Genomic DNA, 17,997 nt, shown 5'->3' on the forward strand with positions numbered 1-17,997 from the left:
ACCATCAGGATTACTTTAAGACTGGAGGTGAGGCTCATGTGATACAGCACCTGCCTAGCAAGCATGAGGTCCTGAGTTCAAACCCAATACTGAAGCAGGCTAGAATTACAGAAAGTTTGGGGCTCTTAGAAAACATATGACTTAATATTGTATTTCAGATTGAACATTCCTCTCTTTCTCTGAGCCTTCTTTTCAATTGCAAATGTATGTAGGTTATTCACATCCTAGCTCAGAGACAACTAAAACCACCCTCACCTGGCCCAGGGACCACCCATGCCCCTCTTCTCTCATCAGTTATTGGTTAGGAATCACCAGGTTCTTCTCTTCCCATAAGTTACCATAAGTTTTAAAAGCACCTGGGAAAGAAAAAGACTCCATGATTTCAGCTCCCACCTTGTCCCACCATGCCTCATTTTTCTAATTCCCATCCCTAACTTTTAATAAACTCCATTACACCCACATGTCCTGCCATGGATTCTTCCATGTAGGTCACAAAGAATTTCTAATCAAACAACAACATTACCATTAACAGTACCACAAAAAAGAAAATTAAATTCTTTCTTTTTTTTTAACCACTGAATTAAAACTCCACCCCCAATATTACTTTAAATTCTATTCCTGTTTCCTATGTTGTTTAAAACCCTAATTTAACAGCATTCAACCAACTACAATCATACTTTCAATTATGTTGAACTCATCAGTATACCCTCAAGCAATAAAACCAAATCCATGCCAAGACCCATCTCCTCAGCAGCTCTCCTCCTTTCAGTTCTGACGCACAGTGTGAGAACTGTTGTCTACAGTCCAGATCAGGGCTGGTGCAGAGGCTTCATCAGAAAGCCAAGTCCAGATTACCAGGCTGTGAGTAGCAGTCTGCTGGATGGTGTTGGGAGTTTTGACGCCACATGGGGTCAATGACATGTGGTGATGTCTGCCAGGGTGATGGTGAATGGATTTCCCTGACCCTGTTATTTGAGATTAGGATAGAATCAAAACATGTAACCTAATAAAGGTAACTTCTGTATTCCTTTTCCTACATGGTTGGTACATCTATGGTAGAATAATCCCCTCCTTTTTTTTTTTTATTGAATAATTTCTTTTCAGTGTCCCCTGGTTTTCAAATCTAAGTTAAAAATTCTATAGAGTAAATGCTCATATCCTTCCCAAAATTTATACTTTGAAACCTAATTCCCAATGTGAGAGTAAGACATTTGGGAAGTGATTAAGCCACGAGAGTAGAACCCTCATGAATGGAATTCATGCCCTTATAAAAGAAATCTCAGAGAAATCCCTCACTTTTGCTATTCGAGGACACAGCAAAAAAGGCAGCTGACCTTGGACTACCCAGCTTCTGGAACTATGAAAAATAAGCCTCTGTGGCACACAGCCATTCCAAACTATGGTATTTTGCTACAGCAGCCCAAACAGACTAAAACAAGTATTAAGCTAGAAGTTAAAGATTTACTTTTTCTCTTGAAAAAGACAGATGAAAAAATCTATTTCTTTTTTAGTCATTATATATTCCAAATGATTTACAAAAATTTATAATCAATGCTGATAATAAAATGAGAAGATTTTAACCCAAATATAAATATTAGCCATGGAATCAGTCATGTGTTTTGAAGCATGAAAGGGGAGAGTAGGTTACAGACACTGTAATTACCTGTCAGTCGACACTACAAAGAAACCAACAGGCATAGAGATATGAGGCAGAGTTCATTTCAACAACTAACATTTTCACAACTCACTCAATATACTGTTTACTCAGATCTTGGTGTGGATTTGGATATAACTAATTTGATTAAACAAGAAATTCCACAACACAGAACTTTCCATAAAACTCCATTGCCAAATGAGCCTTTGGTTCAATTAAAATACTATAGTCATAGTTTGGCTTGCTAGGCAGGCACTCTACAACTTGAGCCATTCCTCCAGCCCTTTTGGCCATGGTTATTTTGGAGATAGGATCTTGCTTTTTGCCCAAATAGGCCAGGACCTCGATCCTCCTATTTTCAGCTTCCTGCTGTGGCTAGGACCACAAGTGACACTACCACATGCACTTTGAGATCCTATCAATTGAGATAGGGTCTCAAAAACTTTTTTGCCTGGACTGGCCAGGAACCACAATTCTCCCTAGTAGCTGGGATGACAAGTGTTCACCACTGTGCCCAGCTATTGATTGAGATAGGGTCTTGCTAACTTTTTTGCCTGGACTGGTCTCGAACAGAGGTCCTCCAGATCTCAACCTTCCAAGTGGCTAGGATTACAAGCATAAGCCACCAGCATCAAGGTTTATAATGTTGAATATTCTTAATAGATTCTTATTTCTTCAAAACTGTTGAGGGTTTCCTGGTAAGTGACTGTGTAGTAGGAAAAAAAATCAAACTGACTGTTTTCTTCTACTGTACCCTCAACAGCTCACTTCTGTGAGTCGAATGAATAGGTTACTATTCCCCACAACTGCCCAATTCTCCAGCACCAGCTGGGATTCTGGTGATGCAACTCAATTCTGACACTTTCCTATGGCTTAAAAGCTCAGTTCCACAAGACTACCTCTCAGGTGCCAGTCTCAAGTCCAGGCCTCTGGTACTTCTGACCAACAGGCTATAAATTGGAGATTCCCACAATCCCTTCTTTAGGTTCAATAACTTGCTAGAATGGCTCAGGAAAACATTATTTGCTATTGGCAATTACTACCAAGGGTATTTTAAAGGACACGAAAGAACAGCCAGATAAAGAGGAGCAAAGGGCAGAGGTCACAGGCACCTCTGTCCCATGGAGTGGGTGTGCCTCCCTCCCAGCACCTGAAAGTGTTTGGGAATCTGGAAGCCCTTTGAGTACTGGCAGGGGTAGGGGGGTGAGGGGGTGGGGAGTGGGATTATGGCCTCATTACATAGGTATGATTGAATGTTCAGCTACTGAGGATCAGCTCAACCTTCAGTCCCTCTCCCCTCCCAGGGAAGGCAACTGAAAGTCCAACTCTCAGGTCACAGGAGAACCAGCCTTACCCTAGGGCTGTGCAGAAGATCTCCACCACCTTCTGGCCACCCATTAGCATACCAAAAGACATTCCATGCTTCAGAGATTCCAAGGTTTTACTAATCAAGCTCCAGCCAAATATGTATTTCTTTTTAAGTCACAGTGACTAAGCCAACAGCAGCAAAGGAGTTGTCATTTGTAGAAGAGTCATCTTAACTAAACTTTCTGTGGGAGAATTAGGTTTTGACCAGAGAAGCGAGGAAGGGCTGGCCACAGAACAAGGCATGGTAGGGAGCAAGGGCATTGGAGTAGAACAAACATCCACTTCTCTCATGAGAAAAGTGAGAGTTAATAAGACCTTCCTGTAAATAAATTTGTAGAGTAGGTCAATGTTCAACAAATGGTGGTGATTATTATTATTGGTGGTGGTGGTCTCTTATCTACAAATTAAAAAGCAAAATGGAGAAGCTTGACTGGGATTTTATCTGGGAGGCAGGGTGGCCATCAGAAATGGGGGGATGGGGGTTTAAAATACTTCTAAACTGCCAGGTAGCAGGAGGGGAGAAGGCAAAAGGAAAGAATACTGAGGGGTGAAAAAGATGGAAATAACTGCATATATACATATGAAGACAGCATAAGGAAACCCACAAAGCACTGTTTGAAGAGGGGGTGGTGTAAATTGGAATACAATAGAGGGATTGAACTTGAAGACCAAGGTACTCTGTATGCATGTGTGGAATTATCACAATGAAACCCCCTCTGTATTACTGATGTATGATGGATCAAAAGTTAAATAAAAACTAAAGTAAATGTCCAGCTGGATTTTCTACATGCTGAGATGATTACTCCTCTCAACAATAATGAGCGTTTCTCCAAATAAAGAGGGATGTACTCTTGAGTAAACCATCAGGAAAGGTCATGGGATCCTATCTCACTTTCACCTAATTGCTGAGTCTGTTCTCAACCAGCTTTCTCAAACCTGTCCGGAACTGTGAGAAGCAGGTACCCTCTCCCAACTACTGAGGGGAGTTGGACCAAAACAGCTGTCACCACCCAGATCTCTGAATATAAGACTTAAGACCTACTTTTGGTTGGTCATATTAAAAAAAAAAACCAAAAGCCAAATTTCACTGAAAATAAGGTGAGACAGAGGGCATGCCATTCACCTTGTTTATTGTTTTATGAAAGATGAAACAGTCTAAAAAATAATACAGCATACATCTTATGAACTTCCTAACTGGTCTTTTAAAGATGGTAGCCTGCCTTCCTTTCTGTGATTTAGAGCTCATTCCCAACCTCTCACTTCAAATGCAGCTATCCTACCATTAATCTGATCTGACCTTTTACCTTCTTTTTTCCTGCCAGATCATTTCATCCTGCTTACTTATCACTGGTCAGCCAGAAGCAAATGCTAAATCATCACAACAGTGTCTTATTGGAAGCTGCTATAATAAAAGAATCATAGTCTGGGTGTCTTATAAACAGACATTTATTTCTCATAATTTCTCAGAGTTCTGAGACTCATCACATGGAAGAAAGGGGCTAGAGAGCTCTCTGGGACCTCTATTTATTTATAAGGCCACTAATTCTATTCATTAGGGCTCCATCTTCATGACTTAACTAATCCCCAAAGGACCCACCTCCTAATACCATCACTTCAGAGGTAAAAAAATTTAAACATATCAATTTGCAGGGGGACATAGATATTCAGTCCATAAAAAGCAAAGTTACTTTCAAATAGGTGATCCAACTTTAAAGCAAAGCAAGTCGCTTGAACCTAGGATGTAAACTACTCACAGAACACATTCTCATTGGGTTACGAAGTACAATTAGAAAGATTTCTTTTTCTACCATTCCATTTCCTTAAGGAGCATACCTCCTGTGTACCATCTAGTGATCTCTGCTAACCAGCTACTCACACAGTCCACTTCCTCCACCCACACCTGACCTCGTAATTCCATCCTTCCCCAAACCAGCCTCCAAAATCTAGAACCCTAGTCTAAAAACAAAAATCGGTCGTGCCAATGGTGAATGTGCTATTCTAAGAGCAGCAGTATACAAGTGGGTGAAGGGTGAGTAAGGGAAGGACAGGGGAGGACTCTGCTCCCCAGGGACATTTGGCAATGTCTGCACACATCATTGGCTGCCACAATAGGAGTGTCGTATTGTCATCTAGCAGATAGGAGCCAGAAATATTACTAAGCATCCAACAAAGTAGGTGATTGCACCCCACAAAAAAGTTACCTAGTTAAAAGTGTCTGTAACAAAGAGGTGCAGAAACCCAGCCCCCAGAGGCAGCGTATTTCTGTCAACAACTCCTTTGCCCAGCTGTGGTGGCCAACGCAGGCCGAGGCATGAGGAGTACAAGCTGAAGGACCAGCCCAGGCTACATAGTGAGACCCTGCCAAAACAGGAAGAAAAGAGAAGGAGGGAGGGAGAGCGGAAGGGAGGAAGGGGTGGGAAGGAGAGAGAGAGCGAAATAGGATTTCACTAACTTTTTGCCCAGGCTGTCTTTGAACTTCGATTTTCCTAATCTCTGCCTTCAGAATAGCTGGGATTACAGGCATGAGCCATCACACCCCGCAGCTTCAGATATTTTTAAACTAAAATATTAGATATAGCTAAATCCTTCCTCTGTCATGCGCTCCCACCATGCTATATTGTGCCACCCACCACAGGCCTAAGGCAGCAGGAGGGAGAAACTATTAGCCAAAAATAAACCTATTCCTTTATTAAATTGACTATCTCAAGTATTTATCACAATGACAAAAGCTGACTAACGCATCTTCCAAACCCCATAACTGGATTATTTTGCTCTCTGCAAAAAGCTAAACAATATTAGTATTTTATTAATAAGATAAGCCCATTAAATGTATTATGCTTCATATAGGAGCTGGTTGTGTTCAGAGTTCACACCAAGACACTAATACCTAATTAGCGTAGCCAATTTAAACCCAGAGTTGAGGTCGACAGTGTACCTCAGTGGGAGAGCACTCACCTAGAATATTTAAGGCCTTGGGTTCAATCCCAGAACCACAAAAAAACAGCTTTTCCAAAACAAAATAAATACAGAAAAAGGAAATTCCTCCAATTTCTGTTAATAAAATAATATCCCACATTTTCTGTGATTTTAAAAGATTTTATTAATATCATAAGTAATATATTCAGGATATCAATATGATTAGTCAAATACCTCACAAAAAGAATTCCAGCTGGCAGAGTGGCTCAAGTGGCAGAGCACCTGCCTTGCAAATGTGAGGCCCTGAGTTCAAACTCCAGTACTGCCAAACAGTAAAATAAAATAGAATTCCAAGAGTAAAATTAGAAGAAAATATTAGGCAACCTGAATTCTCTCTGAATAGGTACAAGAAGTTTACCTTAGCATTTTGTTCTCGGAGTGTCTGGATGGGTGGAGGGGGCATGAGATACAAGGAAGAAGAAGAATTTAGCACAGAGCTAAATTAACGGTAGCTACATGACCCAAAATCATATGTGACGTTTCAGCCGGAAGTGGATTTATATTTCCCATCACCAGCCATGCCGAGTTGAACCAGAAACATGCCAAGCAGCCAGGTCAAAATGCCTGTGCCACAGCTCAATGTACAGTATGTGTATTATGACTCACTCTCAGGTCAGATGCAGGCTTTCTTCATGCCTGTTGACCTTTGACAGGTAATCATTCCAATGTCCTAGTATAATGTAATTATAGTGGAATTTATCTAGAGTCACTAAAATTATACAATTAATTATATTAATTCAGAATTACTGAGTCAAGCCTAGCAGTATCCTGGAAATCAGTCAGGTACCCAAAGAATGAGTTTGACAGCTCTCAAAAGTCAAATGGTCTCTTGTACTATTTACAACAAACAAAAGTAAAAGTTGATAAAATCTCTCAGTTGGACCCCATCCCAGAACTCAAGAGGTGCATCTATGGCTGGAGTGTGAAAGCACAGCTAAAAAAATGAACCCTTTGCACTCTCTTTTCCTGTCCCAGCCATTTGTGCTGTGGCTCTAGCACATCTCTCCCAGGGAACAAGAGCCCCTGAAGTTCATGTAGCACAGCTACGTGAAGGGGGAAAGAAAGATTTATCTTCACCTTTGTGGTAACATGAAGTAAATTCCTTCAACCTGGAGGAAGATGCAATCATGGAGCTTTTAAAAGAGATCTTGCTGGGGAAGTGGCTCAATGTGGTAGAGGGTCTGCCTAGCAAAAACAAGGCCCTGAGTTCAACCCCAGTGCTGAATTAAATAAACAAATAAATAAAATTTAAGAGCTCTTACAAGTAGTTCCTAAGGTCAACAAATTAAAAAGTCTTCAATAAAAGGCATGCTAGAATATGGTTAAGGGCAGAAGAGATTTAACCACAAAGATATTTTCCTATATTCAGCTTTCAAATGACTTACTTAATAAAAACACAGAAGAAATATAATGCAGGAGAGACTTAACTGAGGACAGAGACTTTTAAAATATGTGTTTCAGGCCGGTGGAGCGGCTCAAGTGGTAGAATGCCTGCCTAGCAAGCACTCGGCCCTGAGTTCAAACCCCAGTGCCACAAAAATAATAAGCAAATAAATAAAAATAAAATGTATGTTTCATTAAGGAAAAGAGCAACAGAAGGAATTCTGCATGTGTGTGTGTGTGTGTGTCTGTGTGTGTGTGCAGAAAACAAAACTATCTTCCCTGTCTAGCCAATCTATACCTCTCAGCTCACCCAAATCGATTACCAGGATGATATCATTCAGAGACACTCAGAATCACACCCGCACTCCTGCCTGGGCCCCCGGCCTGCCCGTGACCCTTGCCTAAGCTGACTGGATTCACACTGACTTGTGCTGTCATTGGCTACAGTACAGACACATGGTGCCCCAGAGACGGAAGATTGCACCAGCTAAACAGACAAGTGTTCCATGTGTTTCATCACCCTCTGTCATCTGTCTACGACTGTACACTACTTCTCTTGTGATTCAAAACACAGGATGTACCAGCCCAGCACACACCCCATAAGTCCTGGCAACCCAAGCACAAAGTCGGCGTAGGAGCAGAGGTACACAGCGTGACAGTTCTAGGATTCACAGAGATGAACACAGCACAGATCGCATGTTGTCCTTTGCTTATTCACCTATTTTAGCATTTGTCCCTGTGACCTGCTGAATGACTGTCTTCCCATAGGCACCTTGTCTCAGTCACCTTTTGGATCCCAGCTCACAGATGCTCAATAAGTTTATGAGTCAATTCCCAATTTCAAGGCTAAAAACGACAGCCACTGTAAATAAAACAGTACAAATGGTATAGGCATCAGCCTCACTCTAAACCATTAGATTTACCCTTGTTCCTCCTGTTTACTTTCATTCTTCTCTGGAGGTACTATGGAAAAGACCAGGTAAGGCAAATGCATGACAATAATAATTCGCCAACAGGTAAAAGTATTCATTTAGTCCTCACTTCCACGTAGCCTTAAAAAAAAAAAAAAAAGAACAACTAAATCTATACTACTAGATACCCTCCCTGGGAGGTTCTAATCCCCTTATCCCTCCAAACTGAAACACCCTGTGCTCACAACCACAACAAACCCAATCTATGAAGTCCACGGAATTACACTCATGACCAATAACATCCCAAATCTCAAAAAGCACAGCAGAATATCAGCAGCAAAGTTTGTTCCCCTTAAATCATAGGGACACACAATAAATATATACCCAGAGAGGGCTGGAGGTGGGGCTCAAGTGGTAGAGCACCTGTTTTGCAAGTTCCAACCCCAGTCTCACCAAAAAAAAAAAAAAAAAGCCCCCAGAGAAATAAAACTTAGTAGATCTGATATATCCAAGAGAAGGTATCTGGCAATTAAAAGATCACAAGTAACTAGCAATATCCATGTTGGTTTAAGTGTACACAAAGGTCCACTAGCTGACTCGGTCATTTGAAAATAACGATCCTTATACAAAATGCTCAAATGTTTGCAATCAAATGCTTTGTTATTCCAAAACAGAGCAAACAACTTCTACAATTCCTTTTAGACAATTCAGCAGAAGTACCTTACAGTTTGGCCATTTTTACTTCTAAAATTTTCTACAGTTTTGAAAAACATAGAAAGACTTTGCCTTTTAATTAAATCTAGGGATTACTTAGCCACTACGCTTACAGAATTCTACTTCTCTGAGAACCCACTCTTAAATAATTCTTAAAATTCTCACCCAAGTGAAAGAGTCCCTTTGGACAAAAGCAAAGACAGGAACTAGTTAGCTCAGATGATTGGTCAGTTCACTTCTACAAGAAGCTAACATGTGTCATATGCGAAAACAATAGATACCATGGGCAAACGCAAACATTAAATAAAATTTAAAGTGTTTCTTCAACAGGACTTTTCTGAGCCTTTGTCACCATGCAACAGTACTTTCCAATAGGAAGGAACAGTATACTATGATTCTCAAGCTTATTTCACGAGAGTACTTTTATTGTTGTTGTTTGGAATTTCTGGTGCTAGGGATTAAACCCAGGGCCTCATGTATATGCATTCTACTACTGAGTTACACTCCCAGCTGAATGTCTTTTTTTTATTATTATTTCATGTCATGTACAGTATTACCAATTAGTCTTCAGCAGTAAAGCATATTTTAAGGACCATACTTTATGGGCGCTAATAAAACCTCAGTTATAGGTTGTAACTCCCAGGCACTTCAGTTAGCCCTGCTACGGTTTGGATGTGGTGTAAACAAGTCCCCAAAGGCGCATGTGTTGGAGGTCTGGTCTTCAGTGTGGTAGTGCTAAGGCACTGTGGATCTTTAAGAGCTGGGTCCTACAGAGAGGTACTGGGTCATAAGGGTGCTGCCCTTGGAAGAGATTAAGTTAATTCTCCTGCAACCCTGTGGTAATTCTTGCAGGTATGAGCTGACCCCTGACACACACTCTGTCTGCTTTCTGTCTCACCACCTGCACAAACTACACCATCCACCATGAGTTCCCTCACTAGGACCGAGCTGATGCTGCCACCACACCCTTAAATCTCCATAAATGTGAGTTAAGTAAACCTCTTTTGTTCATGAGTAGCCTGCCCCAAGTATTTTGTCAGAGTGATGAAAAGCTGACTGATACAGTCCCCCTGCCTTAACTATTAACTACATCTTCTAAAACCATGGGCAGCCATCTTCAAATGCATGCACTTAGAAAGTAAAGTGATACCTGTAAGAACATATACAAAAACTAAAGCATATCACTACCTTTATGATAAAAAGTGAATCAAAACTCAGGTGGATACTATTTTGCATTAAGGACAGAGGTATGAATGATCCAAGGCCTATAGAAAGCACTGCTCTCTGCACATTTCATGGACATTTATTTTAGCAATCATAGTGAAAAAGAAGACTCACCAACAGAAGCTGAATTTTTAAGAACCGACTCCTTTGGGGCTCCTTTTTCAATTCGTATTGTGGCCCACTGTTCAAAAACAAGAAGTATTCATTTAAACTCTCCCACAGACACAATGTAAAATACTCAAACCATGCTTAATATAAGTGAAATTAATCACTAACTACTGGCACTCTTTTAATCAAAGAGACACCTACCTTAGTGTACCTCAGATGGAGCATTACAAGTCCTAGCTATGCTCATCTATTAGTCACTGATAACGTCCTAGTTAATGAGCAAAGGATGATATTCACCCTGTCTAAATCTCCTTACGTATGTCTGTGCCCTAGTTAATTACTCCTTGAAAAGGCTGTAAAGGCCAGAATTGCTGGCGCATGTTTATAATCCCGGCATTCTGGAACCTGGTGCAGAAGGATCTCAAATTCAAGATCAACCTGGGCTACATACTGAGACCCTGTCTCAAGAGAACAGGTTATGGCATCAAGAATGTCTAGGTTTGAGAGGCTGGGAGTGTCGCTTTTCAATGACAGAACACTTGCCTAATATGTGAGGCCTTGGGTTCAATCCCCAGCACAGCAAAAAGAAAAAAGTCTGGGTCTGAAATAACTATATATTAGGCCTCAATTTCCTCATCATAAAATGAAGGTGACCACAGGGCTGCTGTCAGGATTAAATGACATAACACATGTAAAGACCTAAACACCGGGCACAAAGTATAATGATTATTTTCATCACAAACTAAGCATTCGGGTGTACAAGAGGTATCAGAAACAGGCTTTCAGAAAGCAGCAGCATGCACTTGGAAATCAGGAAAGAATCGGTGAAATCACTACCTGAAGAACCACCTGGCTACTTACCTATTAAGATATATAGGGGAAATGTTACGAGTTTTAGGATCTACAGGCTTGGAGAGAATTTAAGAGCTAGAAAAACAACTCCCACTTTGAATATATGTAAGCATGTAAAAAAAATATACCGGAATGTGACTTTTCTTTCTTTCTTTTTTTTTTTTTGGCAGTATGGGGGCTCAAACTCAGTATTTCGTGCTTGCAAAAAAAAAAAAAAAAGCTTGCAGGGGCTTTACAGTGAGTCTTTTGGGGGTTTTTGGTACTGGGTTTGAATTTTTTCTTTTCTTTTTTTTTGGAGAGTGACACTGGGGTTTGAACTCAGGGCTTCTAGGCAGGTGCTTTACCACTTGAGCTACTCTGCCAGGTGGTAGAGTATCTGCTTTACAGACAGACATTTCTTGCCTTATGCATTTCTAAAATTATTTACCATTGAACATCATAGCTTAAAAAGAAGTCCAAGTAAACTTTTTCAAATCAGCATTCCAGAAAACCACTAAATGCTGGTTCTTATTTTAAAAATAAGCAATTAGGACCTGGTAGTATCGCTTAGTGGTACAGCATTTGCCTTAAGGCCCTGAGTTCAATCTCCAGAACCAAACACACACACACACACACACACACACACACACACACACACACACACGAAAAGGAAAGGTGAGAAAAGAAAAACTGAAAGGTGATTAAAATGAGATGTAGAGGATTATAATTTAGAATTGTAATCTAAATTGACTGAATTGTTAGCAAATAACAGGTAAAAAGCATTGCAGTAATTTTAATGGACCATAAGCCCCCATGCAGGGACAAAAAGACAGACTGATTCATACATCAGGCAGAAACCTCAGTTACTGATAGGCACAGATAGGTGTGTTCACCAGAAAGATTAAAAGCTTTTTTCCAAATATATTAGAAAATAGCTGATGGAGAATGAATAGCCTAATGTTTGTGAAGGTCGAGGAGCGTGGCATGACCCGACTCGTCAGGACCCCCGCACAGCAGTGCACCCAGCCAAGCAGAAACCTGCCAAGCGGCTCAGAAGAGCTATAAATAGAAGCCTAATCTTCCTGGCTTCAAGTGGCAAGTCACTAGTGCTAATAAGACTCATCTTAATCTGGCTGCATCCTTTTCTATTCGTCCTGATTTAATGCAAACGTTCTCAAACTTGGACCCCATCGTTTCTCAATTGAGGTAATGGTTGATTTCCACAGTTTTCACTTAAAGCTTTGGCACTTACTTTGTAATAAGACAAGATGAAATAAAATTTTGGACACAGTGATTGTCAACCCTGGAACTCGCTTTTCTACTGTAGACATGTAATTTTGTATTTTATATAAGTGTTGTTACCTCAGACTAATTATCCCATGCACATATGATAGCAAATATTGGTCCTTTGTGGCAGCTAAGGGCTAAGTTATATCCCTTCAAAATTCATTTGCTTAAGCTAACTCCCAGAACTTTGGAATGTGACAATATTTGGAAAGAGGGTCTTTTATTTCTTTGGCAGACTGTGGTTTGAACTCTGGGCTTCATGTTTGCCGAGCAGGTGCTCTACTGCTTCAGCCACACTTCCAGTCTGTTTTGATCTGGTTATTTTGAAGATGGGGGTCTCTCACACTAAGTGCCTGGACTGACCGTGAGCCTCAATCCTTCGGATCTCAGCCTTCCAAATAGCTAGGCGTGAGCCACCATCGCCAGGCTGGAAATAGGGTCTTTAAAGAGGTGAGAAAGTTAAAATGAAGACCTCAGAGTGGGCTCTAATCTTATCTGATTGTTGTCATTATATTATAAAGAGGAAATTTGGATACTCAAAGATATACCAGAGATATGAAGCCTAAAGAAAGACCATGTGAGGACACAGTGAAAAGATGGCCACCTGCAAGCCTAAAAGAAAGGTCAAAGAATGAAACCAACCCTATCAATACTTTTATCTTGGACTTCCAGCCTCCAAAACTGTGAAAAAATAATTTTCTGCAGTTTGAGCTGCCCAGTTTGTGTACTGTGTTATGGCAGCCCTAAAAGACTGACTATCAAGCAACGTTCCTCAAATAGCAAGTGACATTCCTCAACAACGAGATACGCTACAAAGACAGTTTCAGAACGCATAGCATCTCCTGGATTGGATTGCTCCAATGGTCTGCCCTACAACAAACAACAGCTTTGCTCAAGATAAGCAAATTTGAAGGGTGGAAGAGCAGCCATTTAACGGCAAAGAGACTGCAGTAGACAGCCATTTCCTTCAGCCAGTCTACTCATCTACGCGTTTGCTGCCAAGAGTCTGACTCATACCTCCTACCATCTGGAATGCCCAGGCAGGAGGTTTTCTTTTCACAGTTTGTATTCCTAAAACAATTTCCTCCACTATTAAGTTATCATATGATGTATATGTTGCCTAACAAATTATATAGAGAGACAGATATATCCTTTGGAAATCACTGATTTAGAGACTCACTAATGTTATTCTAAACCAAGTATTTAAGCCTTGTCCTCAAAGAGCTTGCCATATCAGGGACTTAGGCACACATCTACAGACACCCAGCAATGCAGGAAGTGCTTAATAAGTGATTATTACATGAACTGATAGGCTAAGGAGTCAGCGAAGAGCATATTAACTCAATGAGTTACTTGACAAGTAACAGTTACCACAGCTGGCACATTTCAACCTCCAGAACTTGAATTTATGGTCATAAAAGGCCACTCATTAACAATGAAATTTGTAAAAGTAAACATTTAATGGATAAAACTAAATGACCCTTTAAAATTATATACAATTATAACCAAAGAAACCTGAGAAATACCTAATTCTGATCAAGAAGCCCAAAGAACATTCTTGAGACTAGAATGGAAAGAAAGGGAGGGAGAGAGAGAGGGAAGGCAGGAGAAAGGAGAAGGGGAGAAGGAAGGAAGGAAAGAAGGAAAGGAAGAAGGGAGGGAGGGAGGAAAGAAAGAAGAGTCAGTTGAGAATTTACTAGGCAATAATTAGTAACAGAAGGTCTTGAAAGGAATATAGTAAAAGGCACAGTATTTGTCCAGAACTAAAGGTATTCTCATACTAAATGATTCACACAATTTTTAAGGGAATTAGCCCTACGGTTGTGAAAAGTAATCTACTGCACTAACCGCTGCCTTACAGAAATGTCTTTGAAACTTCTAACTAACACTGTTCTAGTTGAAGGATGGAAAATCCTGGGATCTTCTCTGATGGGCCTAGCTGTTCCCAAACACAGGAACTCCAGGGAGCCATACCCAACATATGAGCTGGCTCACAATGACTCTCCATTCAAATTCCATATATGCCAAGCACCCCTCTGACCCAATAACTTCATTTTAGCAAAGATAATTGTTCCTTACACTGCCACCAACCAGGTTTCCAAGTTAAATGGTGCTATCTCCTACTCTAACTAGAAACTTCACATTGAGAAAACTAAACTCCTGGATTGGCAAGAAGTCTCTTCAACTCCAGATGGACAAAAAATTACCCTTGGGGTTCTTTCAAACTAAAGATCAGATCCTGGTTGAAGATAATCCATCAAATATAGCAATTTGCTAGACTAAGAACAAAGAGCTGGCCTGTCCCCTTGACATCTCTCCAGCTATCCTAAAACACTAAAGCAAGACAGACAGGAAAGAGTTAGCACCTGGAAGCCAGTGTGTGATTTACCCACACTCAGTTCTCCAAAGGACATTGTTGTCGGGAGAACAGCGCAATCATTTCAGAGGTCACACAAAGAGGGAACCAGCTGAAGAAAACCATTTGCTGTAAGGTGGGTATTCTGAAGAAGGGCTAATGGTAAGAAGCTTCTAAAAACTCACAGCACAGTGTGGCCACACTCAGAACCTAACATCTCAAAGAAAATTCCAACACTGGGAAACATCTCCCAAATAGAAACAGCAGAACTTTTTAAACATGAGGGCCGAGGATAAAGAATCAAATATAGTATACTGCAAGGACTCACAAAGAAATATACCCAAAGAGCAAGTTCAACAAGAATCAGGAGTAAAACAAGACATTGGAAGCCAATGTCTCATGGTTTAGAAAAGTATATCTGGGAACTACTCCATCACGGAGAAAGAAAAGCAGATAAAGCCAAGTCTTATGGGCAGACAGAAAATAAGGGCAGAAAAAAAATGGGAATCTATCTTAGAAAGGAATGGAAAAGCTAGAGAAACACAGATGCTAGAATCTAAGTAATCATATTACAATTTTAATAGTAACAAGCACATCTATACATATGTGCCCCTAACATACAGGCATCTCTCTACAGCTTGGCATATTTTAATTCATTAAAATAACTGTATAGAAATAGGTGTTATTATCACAAGAAGTAGCTGACCTTGCTAAGGTCACATATTGAGAAACAGCTGGGATTCTGGTACTGCAGGGAAGCAAATCTGTACAGTCTGCAGGACCTCTCCTGAGTTAAGCCTCCTGTTTCCTATACTTCATTCAAACAAACCACTGAAACCTCCTGACTGTTTCCCCATCTGTAAAAGGGAACAGCACTCCTCCTCTCTGCCTGACAAAGTCTTTCGAAACCTAACAGAAAGCTGCAACTGCCCCTACTACACTCACTTGCATCTAACATCTTTGCCTGCAGAATCCGGAAACAATAGGCAGGCAGAGCTGAGGTCAAAGAATATACCTTTGCAAAGGCATTTCAGGTGCTGTTGGTTAGATAAAATTTCCATGACTGCACTAAAATAAAATCAGATCCTTTTTCTGCTATCCAGCAATTGACTTCTTATCTTGGGCATAAAGAACAAGATGCCTTTCGGGACAGGACGCCTTAGTACATGAAAGGACCTCTGAAACTTGGGGCTATAAAAACTTCAGGTGAATTAAGTGACAGTAGCACGGCAATCATGCATATAAACAAAAGGCTGTCTCACGGTTATTCCAACCAGTAAAATAAGTGAGGACAGAACCAGGCCAGAGTGGTTCCAATAAGGTGGTCCAGTGGTCTCAGCCGGGATCCCTCCTCCGGGTCTACGCTGTCTTGCCAGAAACTGGAATGTACCCCCTTCGGGCCCACTGACCTTGGGGACGGGCCCCCGGTGGCCCTCACAGCTCTAAACTCGGCCCCCACCGCCCAGAGCAGCAGGGGAGAGGGGGGCCGCCTCCTCTCGGGTGCTCACCTCCAAAGTTTTCACCAGGATCTTCATGTAGATCTCAGAGATGCCCAGGGACACTCCGAAGGCCGAAGGCAGCAGGATGAGGCTGAGCACCAGCGTCAGCCAGGTGGACACGATCTTCCCGACCAGGTCTGTGCCCTCCATGGCTCGGCGCAACCACTCAGAAGAGGTCGGCGGTGTTGGAGATCCGAGCGCGACAACTGTCCCGGACCCCAGGCAATCTGGCCGCCTCCTGGCCCTCACCTCTGCGGGGCAAACAAGGGAGGAAGGGAAAAAACTTTCAGAATGACGGCAATTTCCTTCCTTCCTCCTCGGGCTCCTCCTCGCCCCAGAGGGCTACCTCTCCGCTAGAGGCCCAGGCGAAGGCTGGAGCCAGCGACCTGGGTGGCGCGGACAGGAGGACCGAGCTGGGGACGAGCGCAGGGACTCCGCGGCGCGGTCAGAGCGCACCAGCGCAGCCAGGAACGCGCCCCACCCCGCGCCTAATTTCCTCTGGGTGGCGATTGCGACAACGCGGCGGTGACTCACCGAGGCCCTCCCGCAGCGAGATCCCCGCCCGTGCCCTGCACCTCGCGCGCGGCCCGCGGGCTATGCTGGTGACTGGTGACTCTCCGGTGGCCGGCGCCCTTTTTCTGAGCGCTGCCTTTGCTCCACCTCCTCCGCCACCCAACCCGGCGCTCCCGGGCCCGACCCAGCCCCGGCTCCGCAGCCTCCTGGGAGGCCTCGGGCTTTCCCGCGCCCCGCCTCCCTCGGCGCTCCCAGCAAAGGTCACATCTGCAAAATGTTAGCAGCTCTGTCACCCACAGAATGAACTACTGGCGTAGCCAGCACTCTTGAGAAGGTCTTACTTGTGTGCGTTTAAAACCACCTCTTGGGAAAGGTTTGCAAGGCGAGAAAAACGCAGGGCGTTGTTGAGCAGCCACATACGCCACTGTGGGCTCTCGCACCCACCTCCACCCCTCTGGCCCTCCCCTGCGAAACTGCAGGACTGGATCTTCCTTATCCGCAGAGAGGAGAACGTTCTCTCCATAAATCGCCTAATCCGCTCAACCGCCATCTCCCTGGCACAGAAGAAACCCTGAAGCCAAGCGTGGTAGTGCACATCTGTAATCTCAGCACTCAGGAGGTGGAGGCAGTGGGATCGCGAGCTCGAGTAACTGTCAGATTCCAATCCCATCTTCCCCTTTCATCCACCAACACAGCGGCACAGACCCTGCAGAAAATGCCAGGCTGACAGGAGCCTCCTGGAGGTTCAGTCCCTGCGCTGCTGTGGTGCTATCTTTGTTAGAGCAATGGAGGGCAAAACCCAGAATGTGTATCTGCTCCAAGGCGTTCAACTGGTTTTTAAGAATAAGCACGAGAAAAGAATATTGAGAACCACCTTAGCTGGACATGGGCGGCTCACACCTGTAATCTAGCTACTTGGGAGGCTGAGATCGGGAGGATGGCAGTTCCAGGCCAGCAAGGGGGAGGCAGGGGGAATATGTCTCAAGAACTATCCCCCCTGGTATATTTCTCAGAAATACCAGAACAAAACGGACTGAGAGTGTGGCTCAAGCAATACAGTGCCTGCTTTGCAAACACGAAGTCCTGAGTTCATACCCCAAACCCCAGTCCCACACTCCAGAGAGAGAGAGAGAGAGAGAGAGAAACAAACTGCTCAGGGTACAGATTACCACT

The 17,997-nt window shown here is 42.6% G+C and overlaps 1 protein-coding gene across 2 annotated transcripts in view; it reads right to left on the reverse strand.

The window, feature by feature from the left end:
* Gpat3 (glycerol-3-phosphate acyltransferase 3) overlaps positions 1-16,986 on the reverse strand; it is a 53,458-nt gene extending 36,472 nt beyond the window's left edge. The window contains exons 1-3 of one of the 2 annotated variants that reach the window (XM_020159092.2): positions 16,846-16,986; positions 16,321-16,562; positions 10,345-10,411 (exon numbers count right to left, since the gene is read on the reverse strand). In XM_020159092.2, the coding sequence (XP_020014681.2) occupies positions 10,345-10,411; positions 16,321-16,461 (208 nt within the window). In that variant the 5' untranslated portion in view covers positions 16,462-16,562; positions 16,846-16,986. Of the gene's footprint in view, positions 1-10,344; positions 10,412-16,320; positions 16,563-16,657; positions 16,805-16,845 lie in introns of those variants that run through there. The other variant, XM_074041856.1, reaches the window with a different exon arrangement.
* Positions 16,987-17,997: the final 1,011 nt, after the last annotated feature.

The sequence above is a fragment of the Castor canadensis genome, chromosome 9 (genome assembly GCF_047511655.1).
Source record: "Castor canadensis chromosome 9, mCasCan1.hap1v2, whole genome shotgun sequence".
Taxonomy (NCBI): Eukaryota; Metazoa; Chordata; class Mammalia; order Rodentia; family Castoridae; genus Castor; species Castor canadensis.